This window comes from Chiloscyllium punctatum, chromosome 32 (assembly GCF_047496795.1).
Source record: "Chiloscyllium punctatum isolate Juve2018m chromosome 32, sChiPun1.3, whole genome shotgun sequence".
Classification (NCBI taxonomy): Eukaryota; Metazoa; Chordata; class Chondrichthyes; order Orectolobiformes; family Hemiscylliidae; genus Chiloscyllium; species Chiloscyllium punctatum.
The window spans coordinates 52062120-52078367 of NC_092770.1; the positions used below are offsets into that span (position 1 = coordinate 52062120).

General features: G+C 40.4%; 1 protein-coding gene across 5 annotated transcripts in view; it reads left to right on the top strand.

Moving 5' to 3' along the window:
- The window catches only part of LOC140458170 (protein shisa-like-1), a 160590-nt gene extending 146057 nt beyond the window's left edge, over positions 1–14533 (top strand). For 4 of the 5 annotated variants that reach the window (XM_072552369.1, XM_072552367.1, XM_072552368.1 and 1 more), the window contains one exon: positions 2442–2787. In XM_072552369.1, the coding sequence (XP_072408470.1) occupies positions 2442–2787 (346 nt within the window). Of the gene's footprint in view, positions 1–2441; positions 2788–11039 lie in introns of those variants that run through there. The other variant, XM_072552370.1, reaches the window with a different exon arrangement.
- The last annotated feature ends 1715 nt before the right edge of the window (positions 14534–16248 follow it).

Here is a 16248-nt window from a genome sequence, read left to right on the forward strand (position 1 = left end):
AAGGAGCGAGGGAAAGTACACAGAGTCCAAATGGCGAATTGAAACAACAAAGAAAGCACAGAAAGGGAGGTGGTAAAGCGAAGGGAAATGGGTAGAAAATTCCAGAAGAATAAAGTGTCGAGATTGTGCAAGTCCTTGCAAGCAGCAAAGTTGAGGAACAGATGAATCAATTGTAAAAAGCATCCATTTTTCTATCAGAAGGAGATCATTGTATAAGTGAGCAATGCACTCACAAAGAAATATATTGGTTCTGCGATGTTGATTTTATAATTAATGTCTCAGCCGTTTAGTGACGATAGTGGATGAATGTTCTACTGAGCACTTTGAATTGTTCCTTTGTGGTGATCCATGGAAATGAGATAAAGATGACTAAGGAAATCACCGGTCACTGTTAGTGAACACTTGTTTCATATGTGGCATTTAGATTGTGACCTTTATGCTTACACAACTGTTGAAATCAGCAGTGCTAGGGTTTCACATGATGGCTAAGGAAGATTGAGTTCTGTAACAGCTCAATCAGATTCATATCTTATCAGACAATCAAATTATTTTCCAATTTCCCACAAGAAAATCTGCTGTTGTTTTATCACCAGCAAAAGGAAGCCACTTTGAAGAGAAAAATCAACCTTCAGTTAGGTCCTTATTCTTTCTTAGTACAGTTGATTTAAATGGAAGACACTTGTCAGGAAATGGTGATGTAGTGGGTTACAATAATTTCCCTTTCCCCAGTTTTACTCAGCAGTTTTAACCCTATCCTTCCAACTGAAATCTGACAGGTAAATAATTAAAATTAAAACATTGCTTATCTGCCTTACGAACGTTGAGAGCTGGTAGGTTGCATTTTACCCTGTAAATTGGTGTCAAGGTCACCTGCCCAAAGCCAATGGATTATTTTCAGCAAAGGTCCAGTGCCAATGAAGTCATTACAACCTGACACCATTTTTTTTCACCAAATGGAAAATTGCAACTGAGGCTAAGGACTAGAGGCACCGGTTCTGATTCCAACTCTGTCTGCTGACATAGATCTAGCCAAACCCAACAAAAACAGCTCCACATGCATCTGTGCAGAGGCAGCCTTTCATCAGTTAATGAGGCAACTGAGGTTAGTGGTGAAGTGAAGGGAGGTGTGGGGGTGGTCCACAAGAGAGGCGTTTTGGATGGAATTCCCACCCCCATGTTCCCTTTTGTGATCACTGCTCTCCTGAGTCAGCACTTTGACACATCTATCATTCCGCTGCAGACCAGCTTGGTGGAGATCAGTGGTGCATTGTAAGGTCACAGATAAAGTACCTGTCAACTAGTTTAAGGTAGCAAACATGTTGGCATTCCAATTCTGTATGGCTTTGCTCATCACCTGTATGGGAACATTTATGAGCCTCCCCTGAAGCTCCATAATGGTTGTCATCACTGTACCACAGTTATTCTCTCAATTCCCTCCTTCATTATTCCTATAGCAATCATGTTGGATTACTGCATTCTATCTGTTATTATGAAGCAAGTGTGTGGCACTTCCGGCAGTCCTTGGCTAAGCTGCAGATGTGTCCGCAGGCGTTCTCCCTCTCAACAAGAGCTTCCCTGGATTCAGCATTTATACCCAGCTGATCAGAGCTCAGAAAGGATTGAGCCTCCTGTTGCTAACTTCCCATAGCATCCTCTCTCAATGCATTCTCGTGCTCATTCTTAAATTGGACTAACTGTCCAAGTGGACCCAGCAATATGTGACTGTCTGTGTTTGTGCATTGTTAAATGTCCAGTAACTGTATCCTCAGAATGAATGAGTTTCTTTGAGGGATCATCATCATACATTATCATCATGGATGTCCTGCAGCACTTGCTGTGTGTATGAAAACCATGGAAGACAAATGAAAAGAATATGATTTGATCAACCTAAGGTCTTGTGTGTATTGGAACGATATATAACCCTGTACCCAGCTATTTCTCCCCCATTTCTGACAGAGATGGGTATAGATATCGCACATATCTCCAGGGTAGCCTTATCCAGGTCTATGAGATTGTCTATTATTAGTGGTGCACCTCCAGCCTCCTACAAGAGATGATATGGAGTAGTCTTGAGTGAGTAAAGGTGAGGACATTGCTGATGGATAAAGTGCATTTAGTAACAATGACCACAAAGCAAATGTGCCAAACTGTAGACTAGTCGAGGTGCTTGTTAACAATGAATTGATGAATGAGGAAATAATGAAGTGAATGGGAAGTGTAGCCTGAGAGCTGCTGCAAGGTGAGTGGGTGTGAGGGTGGTCATGGTGAGGAACCTTGGCAAGACAAAGTGAAGTGTAAGAAACTTAAATTATCATATTTCAGTAAATCAACAAATATCCGCATTTCCTGATCTGCTCAGGCCATGAATATTCTTGATGTTATTCATTGTTTGTAAAATTGCATTGTTACTATCATCTCACTTGATTATATTTTTGTTTCAGTAACTACAGTGCACTGATTGGAGTATGGATTTATGGTTTTTTTGTCCTAATCCTGCTTGTACTGGACCTTCTCTACTACTCTGCCATGAATTATGAGATCTGTCAATTTTACTTGTCGAAGTGGGGAATCCGAGGCAGCTGGCTGAAGCAGGATGAGGGCCAGTGGAACAGTTCTACTCAGGCCCAGGCCCAGACTCAGGCCCAGGCACAGGCCCAGGGCCAGACTCCAGCCCAGCCCCAGTCCCAGGCTCCAGCTCCAGCTCCATCACCATGGCCTATGCAGATGTTGAAGGCAGATGCTCCGAGTCCAGTCTTGATGTCTTTTCAAAGTTCAACTGCATGGTGAGTAAACATAGTTTCCGTGTTTTGCTTTTGGAAAACAGCCCCCTTCCTAATGTCCTGCTATATTATAAATTCTTAAAGATCTGTGAAAAGTGTATATTTCATTCCCCAGATGGATAGGACAGTTGCTCTTCCCCTTTTGTGGCTAACTTCTCTCAAGTACCTACTTTTACAAAATGAACAGCAATAAATCAGATCTCCCAATCTAAATCTGGATGGAAATCAACTGCAAATAATCCATTAATCTAGCACGAAATTAAATAGATGAAGCATCAATTTGTTTTTAAATGGTGCAACTTTAAAGCAAACACAATTAGGTAGGTACTGAATATTTCTGAACCAGATAAAAGCAGGCCTTAGGAAAAAAAGAGAAGCTGTTGTTTGAACAGCACTAAAATATCATTTTGCAAATATCCATACCAAAGGTGACAGGCACTATGATGAGATTTCATTTTAAGGCTGAGTGATTCTTCTCAAACAATTCAGGATCATTGAGTAAAGAGTTTAATTCTCATTGAGCTGTCTCAATTTGGAGTTTCCATGTTGCCTGGATATACATTCACCTCTTAATCACAAGGTACCCAGAGACTTGTGAGCACGTGCCTTCTGTTAACACTTTGGTGCGACACTAATGAAGTGATCTCTGTCTAAGGTGACCTCTTTCCCATGCAGCTTTCAGACTTTGGCTTCGAAAGGTTTTCCTTTTTTGATCAAGATCCAAACACACGACCTAATGCCACACTGTGTCACCCCAACACTGAGTATGTTTAGACTGGCTAAATAATGACCGGAGGACACACACATCATCCTTGGTAGACTCTTTGAGCTTGGCAAGACCAATAGCAGGTTCAACCAGCTGCTATTGCAGGCGAGGGAGAGAAAGAATGCCTCTAAAGTGCTTTTACAAGTTTTGAAAAAAAAATGGCCACAGCCATTCTGTGGTGGGGTCTACAGAAAGGCAGTCTCAAAATCAGCCTGGGATACAGAGTTTACAGGGAAAGGACAGGCAAGTGGACATGAAGAGTGTAGGATCAGCTACAATTCTATTGGTTGCCCGAGCAGGCTCAAGCGGCCAAACGGCCTACTCCTGTTCCTATTTCCTGTGCTCCAACACAAGCCCCCAACTCTGCCACAGCAAGGTTACCTCCAGGCAGATGGCCAAGCAGCTATTTTGTCCCTAATCCGAACTTGGGGAAATGGTCTGCAAGGGGAGCAGTGGCAGCAAACTTGCATTCCAGTGCGTTCATGGTCCAGTGAAAAGAAAGAGGAAGTGAGAGAGAATTAGGTCCCAGTCAGACCAAATACCATAGACAGTTGCCATCCATGACAGTAGATCTGATAACAATGTTAGATTTGGACCCTGAGCGAATGGACAGCAGCAAGTTCGAGCAAGTGAGGGGAGCAGAGAAATAGAGGTCATAGTTGCCAGACTGGTTGTTCCCAATGAAAAAGTCCTGAGAAGCTCAGAGGTCAGAAGGAGCTGAACTATCCAGGTGCAGGCAAAATAGTGGAAATGGGTGGAAAGACTTGTATGTGGGGAAAGGACTCCTGGCCGTGGAATTGGATGAAGGCATTGGAAGAAAAGCTCAGGGTCATGTCCTAGGTTGGAAGGAAATGAAACTCAGGCCTTTGCTAAGGGGTAATCCTTTGGGGTCAGAGAGGGGAAGGTCAGTGGCCATATAGCTTGGAATGAGATTTGGAGCACATGTGGGATGAGCGAAAGATGAAGAGCAAGAAAAATCCAGAAAAATGTTTATACCGCATGAGTTAATGAAAGTTCACACCTGAAAGGATGTTGTTAAAATGTTGGATGTAGTGGAGGGTGAAGTGATACATTGGATTGGGACAGCTTTGGGATCGAATGAGTTGGAATTGCTGAAGAGAGACAGAGATCAAGGACATACCCATGGTTACGCATTATGTTGAGTGTGGATCCTAGGAGACTGCAAAAATAGCAGCTCAAGGAGCTCTGAAATTAGAAAATATGTGAGGAACCAAACTGGAGTTTTCTCACAAGACTTGTGAAATAAAGCAGAGCCACAAACATATGCTAAAGAAGGGGATGTGGCTGTGAAAGTGAGGTTGGTAGATTTCTGACAAAACATGGAAAGGAGAATAGAAATTAGTGAAGTCAAAACAAACAGAAATTCCATAAAAGAGAAAAACTGCTTCAAGGTGGGCATTCCTACAGAGAAATGGCAGTGAATTAAGCAGTGACACAAAGTTTACACTGGAAATATGAAATACAAATAGAAAATAATGGAAATATTTAAGAAGTATGACAGCAGATGTAGAGAGAGAAACCGAATCAACCTTTCAGGTCAATGACATTCCATCAGAACGGAAGAAGTTATGAATCTGTGTTGAGCGAATAAAGGGAGAGACAGTCTGTAGAAGAATAAAAAGGATGATTGTGGGATTAAATGATGAATATTTCATGGTGCAATACCAAAGAAAATGACAAGGAAAAAAAATCAAAAAATGTGTCTAGAAGAGATATGAATGGTAGGATAACTGTTGTTTGTTCACAATGTAAATGGTGTACACGGTGGCTCAGTGATTAGCACAGCTGCCTCATAGTGCCAGGGACCCGGGTTCAATTCCAGCCTCGGCTAACTGTCTGTGTGGAGTTTGCACATTCTCCCCGTGTCTGCGTGGGTTTCCTCTGGGTGCTCCCACAATCTGAAGATAAGCAGGTTGGGAGGATTGGCCATGGGAAATGCAGGCTTCCAGGGAAAGGGTGGGGGGTGGTGAGCCTGGGTGGGATGCTGTTTGGAGGATGGGTGTGGACTTGTTGAGCTGAATGACCTGTTTCCACACTATAGAGATTCTATGATCTGAAGGAAGTAACAAAGAAACAAGAGGAGGGGGATAAAAACACAAACCAGCAAAGAAACCTGGGGACAGAGGTTTTGATGTAACCTTGTGGGACATAAAATTGAGAAAGCTTTAAAATGCTCAGTTAGAAGACTAGCTGCTGATTAAGGACGGAAACGTCTGAGTGTACACACGATGGAGAGTTAAAATGGTAGGTTACTGGAAATTCACAGTCACTTAGTGGACAGTGCGCTCCCATAGTCTGTGTTTGGTCTCTTCTTTGTACAGGAGATCACCTCATAAGCAGCAGATACAATGTACTAAATTTAATGAAACATATTTTAATTGGGAATAAGTGTTTCAGACTTGGTTGCTGAAAAGGAAAGGTCTTGCACTTCTTATGCTTGGATGGGGTGAGACCATAGGAAATGGAGGGGATGTTGGGGACAATTGCAGACACAAGGTGTTGCAGAAGGAATAATCTCTTCAAAATGCTTTTAGTACCAAGTATTTACTTATTCATAACAAGTTTTTAAAAATGTATTCATTTACAATGAATCACGGATGCAGATTTCCATTAAATCATATCTGCTTACTGTGCTCTGTAAACTCTGTCTTGGTTCAGATGGAATGAAGTCAGTAATGATTAAAGCTTTAATTTTCCATTTCTGTTCTCTTGCTTTCTGCATCCATCTTTTTCTCTGGAAGTGCAGATTTCTCACAGAGACTCCACTCAACACAACCCAACAGGAACACAGTTAAGGAGCGATTTTACAGCCAATGAACCCTGCTGCCTTGAGGAATAAATCAAGCAGCGTTTGCATATTTTAATGAAAGCAGACAAATTAAATAAACCTGCTTTCAATTATACACATATGCTCCCAGTAAACAAAACAAAAATATATATTCCAAAAAAGAATTTGCAATTCACACTCGTGTGGTTAGCACATGTCATCTTCACTAAAAAGATAGATAAAATGAACGAGAGAGCTTATGGGGAAAGTCTCAGTGTCTGGCTGGCACCATTTCTTTCCCTTGACACAGAAGAGTACACTTTTACTGAGAAAACTATAAATTATACACAATTTTTAAAAAATATTTTATTGCATTCATAAAACACTGAGCAAATCTCCAATGCAGTAATTGCCACTTTACTACCATTTTAAAAAGTTGAGCTTTACAGAACAGAGTAAAATTTAATTTAAAATTAAATATACATCTCAGCTTAAAATAGAAAGATGATCCTTTAATCAAAGCACAAGTCAGTGGAATGTTTTGTGCTATAAACTAATAGATCAAGGTCCACTGCTCTGAACAATGGTAACATACCAGCAGGGCACCTGTGTATAGAGGGTTAAAACACAGGCCTGGCATGATATTCAATCTGCCTTTGATCTGTACCATTTGTCTGTAATCAATTGGAGTAATGGCGCCAGACTTTGATCTCCCCGTGGAAGGATGAATCAGATGGCGAAATACAGAGCATCGTTTTTTTTTGCTGGAGAAATGATAAAAGGCCTTCCTGACCCTGAATCATTTTCATGTGGTCTTTTTGTGAGTCAGGAAGACCTTGTATACATAATACACTCGTGCTCAGTTCAAGGTGGAGCTCTCCATTACAAGCATTGAACAACATTGGAATTCCTCCCACACACATTTTTTTTGTCTGCTAATGTGGGTTTTGGAAACGTGGTTTGAAAGACTTCATAAAGTGCAATTCCTTGGCGAGCTCATGATCAGTGGAGTAAGGCTGCTGAGAAGTTGGGAACATTCTGACAGATAACGTTAAAATGTGTTGAAAGCTGTAAAGATAAATTAACTCTCACATTGACCATCATTGTGCAAGTTATGTTCTACTTTTCAATGCATTACAGCATTGAAGAAAGTGCTATTATGCATTAAAAGGTAAAGGTGCCCTGTCAATGTCTGCTTTCATGGCGCGTGCTAAGATATAAATCAATTGAAAGACCTAGCTGTTTGAACAAAACATTTTAAAAAGTTGGAAAATGTCTCTGCCCCAAACCTCTCCATTGACTGACAGGCATTTCATTTTGAAATAAAAGTGAGACACCACTTCGTTCTGATATTTTCAAGCAGTGTAGCTAAGAACTTATATTACAACAACCGTAGCAATTATGAATGCTTGGCTGGATTTCAAGCACTTCTAGTGACTTTACCTCAACACATTGTTGAAACAAGAATAATTGAAACTCAAGAGGTTATAATGACAGAATGTACCTTTGGGAAGGTTTTTTCCCCTGACGTACCCAATAGGTATTTAAAGGAATGCTGTTTTTTTGTATTGGAATAGTTATCTTCAGTATCAATGAAAATGTGTTTAAATTTGAGGTTTATTAGATTTTTAGAGGCTAGCTTTACTTCCAATAATTTTAAAAATCATTCTCATTGCCTTGGCACAGCTCATGACCACTGTATATAGTACATGCCAGATAAGAGGCTATGAGGATACATGGGCAGTATGGAGGTGGCATTAGGAATCTGAAGGAGCATGGGATAGCTTGAAGGGAGCATGGAGGAGGTGGGAGGTGATGTTTAAGGGGCTGTTAAAAGTTGCTAGGAGCTGAGCTGCTGTATTGAAAAACTGAGATGAACGTTCAAACTGGCCCACCTCGCCAGTCACACTCCTCAACCTCCCCTGCAACCTGACATTTGTGGGAAAGACAAAAGTCCTGAGCAAATTCACATGAGCTGGGTGTACATTTTGAAAGATGCAAAATGCACAGGCTGGATTTTCCCAAACTCACAAAAATACCTGGATCCTCATTTAAAAATAGAAATGTAATGTTTATTTCGTAAGTGGGATTGGCAAAATTGGGACGGCATGGTGGCTCAGTAGTTAGCACTACTGTCTCACAGCGCCAGGGACACAGGTTTGATTCCACTCTCAGGCAATTGTCTGTGTGGAATTTACACCTTCTCCCCGTGTCTGCATAGGTTTGCTCTAGATGTTCCGATTTTTTTCCACAGTCCAAAGATGGGCAGGTTAGGTCGATTAGCCATGGGAAATGCAGGGTTACAGGGTAGGGGAGTGGCTCAGGGCAAAATGTTCCTAGGAGGGTTGGTGTGGACTTGATTGGCTGAATGGCCTGCTTCCTCACTGTAGGGATTCTGTAAAGTGAAAAGTTATAGTACATCAGTGGGAGTGAGAAAGAAAATTACAAGCATGCATCCCAGAAAGTGATGTTCCTGTCCTTCCTTTCCTCCAATCTGTATTGTAAATTATAAGGAAAGCCATAAGCAAGACTAATCACAGTTTAAATGGAAAGTTAATTTGATGCTTAATGTCCTTACCCTGAACTGCATGTCCTCTCATTATATGGTGCTGTGATTTTTGAACTTAGCTCCTTATTTCTGTTGCTCATAGCTACACCCAACACAACCTTTATGTATCTGCCAGACATTGTCATGGCCTAAAATAAGATCATGGGAATACAAAATGTCTTCCACAATAACATCTGTACAAACAGGTTGGCTGTTAGTAGCTGTCGTTCCTGCATTTTATTTAAAGAATTGCCAACTTAAAGTGAGGCTCATGATGACAACTCCGAAGGCTTCTGGTGTGTAGGGTTTATGTTTAAGTGTGAAGATAAATTATCAGGGGAAAGAGAGGAGATTTATACAAGAGTGATTAGGCAGAGAGAAGGGTTGTGCATCCATGCATTAGATAGAAACACATTATCTGAGAAAGAATGAATTTGCCCTTGAGTGAGAGACTGGATAAGAGATAGCATGCACGTCAAAGAGCAAAAGTGTGAGAAAGGAGTGTGTGTGTGTGTGTGTGTGAGTGACAGTCAGAGTGACTGCATATGTCAAAGACAAATATGAGAGATAAAGTGCAAGGGAGAAAGATAATGAAGGAGGGGGAAAATGTTTGTATGGGAGTGACTGACTTGAGGTATTGTGGAAAGATGTTGGAACCTAGTGTGGTTGATTCACCTGACTCTGTTCAATAGATTTCTGAGTGCTAACACAGAACTGCTGCGTGCAAGGATGTCTTTAAGAGTTTCCTGGGTGAACTATCTGTCAGTGATAGTGGGAGAAGATTAATTCGATTGACAATCAAAAGCAGAATGGTACTTGTAACTTACAAAATATAGCAGTCTGGGGAATACACATTAGTATCATCAACAAGTATTTGTATTTATTGCTGAAGTGCATTAAAAATCAGCTCTTGAAATGATAGTTCATGCAGCTGAAAGCACTAGTGCTGTTCCAATTACCTTTCATTATAACCTCATCGATCTTCAAGATATGACACTCAGATACTGATTGAAACTGTTCACTCTTCTGATATTTCACTCTCAGCATTTTCACGTTGAATGCTGAGAGTTCAGTGCTAAAGTCAATTTTATTTCCTGGAAGGGAATGAAATTTTGTGCAAATTATGTTCCAAACTCTATGCAATAAAAAAAAAGCAGATCCAGAAGAAAATAATTAAATTACAACAACAAGCAATGAAAAACTAATCACAAAACATTATCCAACATTTAATTATTTATGAACAAAATATGGTTTTGATGCTGTAATAGAGATGATAATTCAACATGTATGGACTCAACAATAGGAGAATCATTGCACAGTAACTTTTGCATGTTGTACATTATTTCAGAGCACTGACATGAGGACCAATGTGAGTTGCCGAAGGTTAGAATAATATCGTACATCTCAAGGGGTTGCAAACAAGACTCACTGGTAAACCATTCATCACACAAACCTTTTCAGGCAGTGTACACTTCACTACCACAGTTAACCCATGAAGAAGGATCATTTAAATGAAGCAGCACCAATTTAATCCTCCCATGTTATCAACTTGTTCATTTGCATGTACAAATTAGAAGCAACAGTTGGACACTAGATCCTTCAAGCCTGCTTCACCACTCAATGAGATGGTTGATCCTATTTTAATCTCAACCCTGCATTCCTGTTGATCCCCAATAACTTTTCAGCACTTTGCTTTATCAAGAATCTTCCTTCCCTCCCTTAAAGATATTTAAAGATTCTGCCTCCACCACCTTTTCTGTTTGTTCAGTCCTTTGTTTGCTTTTAAAAAGTGTCCAGGTAATATAAGTAATGTCAATAATTGATTGGTTATTATGCTATGGATAGAATTAAACTCTTGTAGTATTTTTGTGTACAAAACTTCACCATTTCTGTGCTGAGATCACAAAGCAATAGTTGCATAGAACCACACAAATATCCAAAGTGTGTCTCAGCATGGAGAACAATGAGAATTGAGAGGTATGTTTTCATATTTAACATTTCCCCAAAAAAGGTACAGATTTATGGTAGAGAAGGGTTTTTGTTTGCTTGATATGGATCAAGACTCCCTACAGAAAATTATATTGCTCACACAAGCCAAAAGAGATCAGCGACAGTTTCTTTTACCAACCTTGTGAGAAGTCAACTTGTCTTTTGCAGATGCAGAATAGTGCCTGGATATCGCGAGAAGACAAGAGGGAACCATTGAAATACAGCAAGAGGATCATCTCAGTGACACATCTGTAGAGTGAAGTAGCTGATAGAGGACATGGTGCTTGATCTTGATCCTGACTGTACAGATATTCCCAAAATGGACTGAACTAGTAGCTCATGTGATTGAGTGTCTGGTAACTGAGTGCAATATTGGGAAACGTGTTTACTCAACTGAATGTGACGTGTAAGCAATAGTCTTCATGTAGAACAAAAACACAGTAAACTGTGTGCACTCCAAAATATTCACCATTACCTTGTCATTAGTGTTCCTCAAGGCTGTGCAGAGTTATATTTCTATACCCAGGGCACACACACCATTTCTTTACCGAATTTTTCATTGCATGATAAGTGAACAGTAGCTGGGTAAAGTATTCTCTGAGGACCCACGTAACTTCTAGTCTGTATCAGTTTACCTTTCACTCTCTGAAAGTAAAAAATGACTTCAGCCTGCTGCCGCTGAGTGGAACCATGGCAATATTCGATGACAGGAAGAATTGTTCTTGCTGTCAGCTGACAGGAAAAGAGTTTTGACTGAAATGTTACACCCTGTTTCTGTTTTACAGAATTCCTAGAGTGAGGGCTGAATTATAGAATATTTTCTTATACAATCATGGTTATGACATACTTGAGTGACTTGCCATTCAAATATATTGATTCAAAATCAAGAAGCGGTCCAATAATTTTGGAAATCATTATTTATAAGTTAAAGTGTAGATACTCGTCCTGGGTGATGGTGATGGAAGTGGATGATATTAGATCAGGTGCCCATTAATCCTACAGCTGTTTGCTATCAGTGGAATTAAACGCTAAGTGCTGAATATAACAGGCGGCTGATCTAATAATTCCTCTTTTTGTTTTTGCACCACTGCTTAAGACAAATGATTAGTCCCTAAATTTTATATTTTTGGGTGGCACGGTGGCTCAGTGGTTAGCACTGTTGCCTCACAGCACCAGGACCCCAGGTTCGATTCCAGCCTGGGGCAACGTCTGTGTGGAGTTTGCAGATTCTTCCTGTGTCTGCGTGGGTTTCCTCTGGGTGCTCCAGTTTACTCCCACAATCCAAAGATGTGTGGGTCAGGTGAATTGGCCATGCTAAATTGCCCATCGTGTTAGGTGCATTAGTCAGAGAGAAATGGGTCTGGGTGGGTTACTCTTCGGAGGGTCGGTGTGGACTGGTTGGGCCGAAAGGCCTGTTTCCACACTGTATGGAATCTAATCTAATCTCCCCTGATCTAATTTGTCAACTGTTTTCAGATACCCATTGTCCCGATCTCTCAACACAGCCCTGAACTCATGTCTTACCTTAAACTCAACCAGCCCGCACTCAATTTTTACATTGTCCATGCTGCTCAGGTTTCCACAAATACATTTATCCAAATGCAATTCCACTTAAAAATCTAAGGCAGGAATTAACTCAAAATCTTAAAGATTCTATAATCTTATTATATTGCCACTGATCCCCCAGGCAAAGTTGGAGACAGCAAGATGTAATTTAGAACGTATAGAATTTATTGCTGGTGGTTCATGTAATAGGTATTTCATGCAGACTGGAAAGTCAAGGCCCCTCCTATTAACTCAGTAGCTTCTGTCTGAGCCAGCTGACTTGAATCAGTGATTGGCAGCTAAAAAGACAGAGCAAAGTACAAAAATAAGGTACACTGTCTTATAAGAAAAAAGGACTATCTGTTCAAATAACAGTGAATTGTGTCAATGAAATGTTTTGATAATATTGCCCTTCAAATCCAAAATAGCAAGAAAGTGAATGAAGCAAACCTGAATTTAATGAGTCCATTGTTCATTGGTGGAAAGCGTATGGTTCACACATAAGTGTGTATTACACACCTATAGAATGGAACACTAGGTGTGTTGACTGAAATACAAACCCTGATAAACCAGCAGCACCTACTCTCGTTCCTGTTAATGTGACTTACCTGGGGTGTACAGTAATGATAATAGAACATGATCAGTCGGTCACTGAAGATCTAAAACAAAATCAGCATTGTGTGAAAAAGTGTATAACCACTTTGTGGTTTCAGCTGTGGTTGCATTTCACTGGTTCAGCATCAGGGATTAGCCATTAGTTGGTCATAAGCAGAAGAAAATATTTCATTGTGGACCTGACAGAAAAGAAAATGTTTGCAAGGGCTTTAGTGATGGGGTCATAGGAATTGATCATCTCAGTGTTCTTATTGTAAAATATGTTATCTGCCTGGATGGACACAAATATATAAAATTGGAATGGAGAGAATATTTTTAAAAAATATCACCAAACAAAAAAAAGGTGGGAAGAAAGAAGAGTGAAGAATATAAGAGTGCAATATATAGCAATGTTGTCCAACAACAATGTTCTAACCCTCGTAATACCTGTATCAGATAATTCAGAATATCTGAATCAATGACATGCAATTCAGAACCAACATTTTCCCCACTTATCCTGGATCAGCAACTCAGGAAAAGAGAATGATGTTGATTTTTGGGCATAGAGTTCCAGACCTGACCAGTCTCATTTGGTAACGTCCTTTAAAAATGTGATGCGTTAATCCTCAACTGAAGTCCGTATTTTCTGTATTTAGTGCATAGAGCATACATTGACATTTCAAAGATGATCAACCATTGTAGTTGGTATTTAATGAAATCAAATATAACACAGCATCAACTTCACTGAGCTATCATCAATAATTGTTTATCATTGTCATTTATTAATGTATTTACTATCCCCTGCCTGTTATGAACATAAATCTCTGAAGTGCAATCGTCGTGTTGCAGTTCATGTGTGGGGTGGTGGAATGTCTTCAGATGTAAAATATTAACCATGGGAGTGCCATCCATGCATTCTCTATGGTTACCTCAAAGTTTTATATGGAAGGACTGAAATTAACTTTACACTCCCTTTAAGCAGGAACAGTTGAGAAATAATTCGACAGTGTCTCACATCTGTCATGTCATATTCAGTGTTTGTGAAGTAGTCTGAGCTTTAAGCAGTACACACCAGATATACAATACCATGCTGTGGAGAACACTGTGTAGCTTTCGCTAAGTATTGTGGTCAGTTGACCATGAATGTACAGATACTCAGTAATGGTACAGTGTTAGGCGTATGAACTGGGTTCTGTGTCCAAGTATATTATATTGTATCTGATGTATACAAATGTCACAAAGTGTAACAACATGGGACATAACAGTGCCAAGACACAAATGTCTTGAATTAGATTATTTATTTCAATGTGTATGTGTTTGCATTTGTCAAACTCACAGTTTTAATGGGAAACAGAAACATTGTACACTGACAATCTGTTTTTGCGATAGACTGCTTAAATAAACACAAGTTAAGTGAATATATCCATTAAAGTGACAAGATATTGTAAACCTGGAGCAATTTTGTCTCTAGTCCCAATGCATTCATACCTGTCAACTGAACCATTTTAACCATTAAAGGAATCAAAAGGCTTTTCATTTGTTTTCTTTCCTTGGATTATTTCATATCTTTGCAATCTGATTTGCGGACACATTCTGCATTATGTCTTGTACATCAGCTCCAACTTATTGTTTCCTCTGGACTTTGAGACTGGAAAGTATCTGTACTTTCTCCCCAGTTCTCCTCAGTGGCTCCTATACTATACAGACGAATAAACCCCAGAACAATCATCACTTGTTGAAATATCCTATCTTTCATATGTCTTTTTGAAATTTGTTACTCTCCCCTCACTACAGACATTTGTCCTCAATTGCAAGAAGAAACTAATTGTTTTCTTTCTATTGTCCGTACAGTCTCACTCACAAAATAATTGCATTAAAACCTCTCCACTTCTAATGGTTTTTATTGCAGTGTTGATTATAAGCAGTTTATATTAGAAAATGGGAGAGAAATAGTAAGAGGAAATTTACTTGATCCACTATTTCATATTGAAAACTTGGTTTAGCTAATTCAGTACAAGTAACCAGGTTATTTCATATCTAAATTCAAGTTCCTATTTTGGTTTATTATTTATGTTGCAATTGATGATGGATTAAAATATGTAGATACTCTGGATTTTGAGCCGATGTGCTGTAGCTAAGTCTCTTCCATATTATTTGTGTGAGTTTATTCATGAGTTATATGCAGAAAAAACATAATAGGTGAGACGTTCACAGTGATGCAGCTTTACAGAGGCCTACCTTCAGGAAGGACGTTAGTCCACTGGTTGCCTTCTGTCCACTTGATGTGGATTGCTGGATTGAAACAGACCACCCTCAGCAGGCACTGGATGAATTGAAAGGACATAAACTTGACATCGCACTGCTGACCAATAGATGCAACTGCTGGCAAGCTGGCAATGGTGACAAAGCTGGCAGTGATGGGAAAGTTGCAGTGGTGGGAAGGTGGCAGTAGAGGGAAGGCAAATGGTGTCATCCTGAGGAGGTGCGCCCTTCATGCCTCGTCCACAGGGCAGTCCCCTCGAGGATTGCCGATCTGCTGGGAGAAGCTGCATGTCCCTTTGTGTAGGGAGATCCATAGGCACTCAGGCAGTGGCTTGGGCCTGGGCAGGTGGACTGCAGCTATCTTTGCCTGACCTTCCGCGTCAGCCCTGAGGCCCGGTGATAATTCCAGCTGGGTCGTGGAACTCCATGACTTAGTCCCTAAACCAGTCCAGGCCCAGGTCCTGGCTATCTGAATGGCACAAACAGAAGAAGAGAGTTGGGTGATAGAAGGGTTGGTGAGGGGTGGGGGAATGGAGGGATGCTAAATTCTGTGATCACAACATCCCTTGAAGTGGCAGAAGTTGTTCAGAAGAGGTAGACACCTTTCACCATTTTTATACTCCCTTCACACACAACACCCCCCACCCCCACCGACTTCCTGCCCCACCAACTCCAGTTCCTGGGGTCTCCTAAGTGATGATTTCCTGCTGTGGAAGAAAGCAGAGAGCCAGTGAATATATGGCACTGCGGTGAGCTCATATGTGCATGGCAGCTAATGACTAAAGGATTGTAAAGACAGGGAGATGCCATTGTGATGTTGGTGGAATGGGAGGGTTTGTGTTGGTGAGGGGGCAGCTGTCTGACACAGAAATGATTTTCCAGCAGCCTTCAGTTCCATCATGTACCTCCCTTTAATGCAGGGTGGACCTTTCAAGTGGATACAGCTACATGTCTCACATGTACTACATTCATTAGC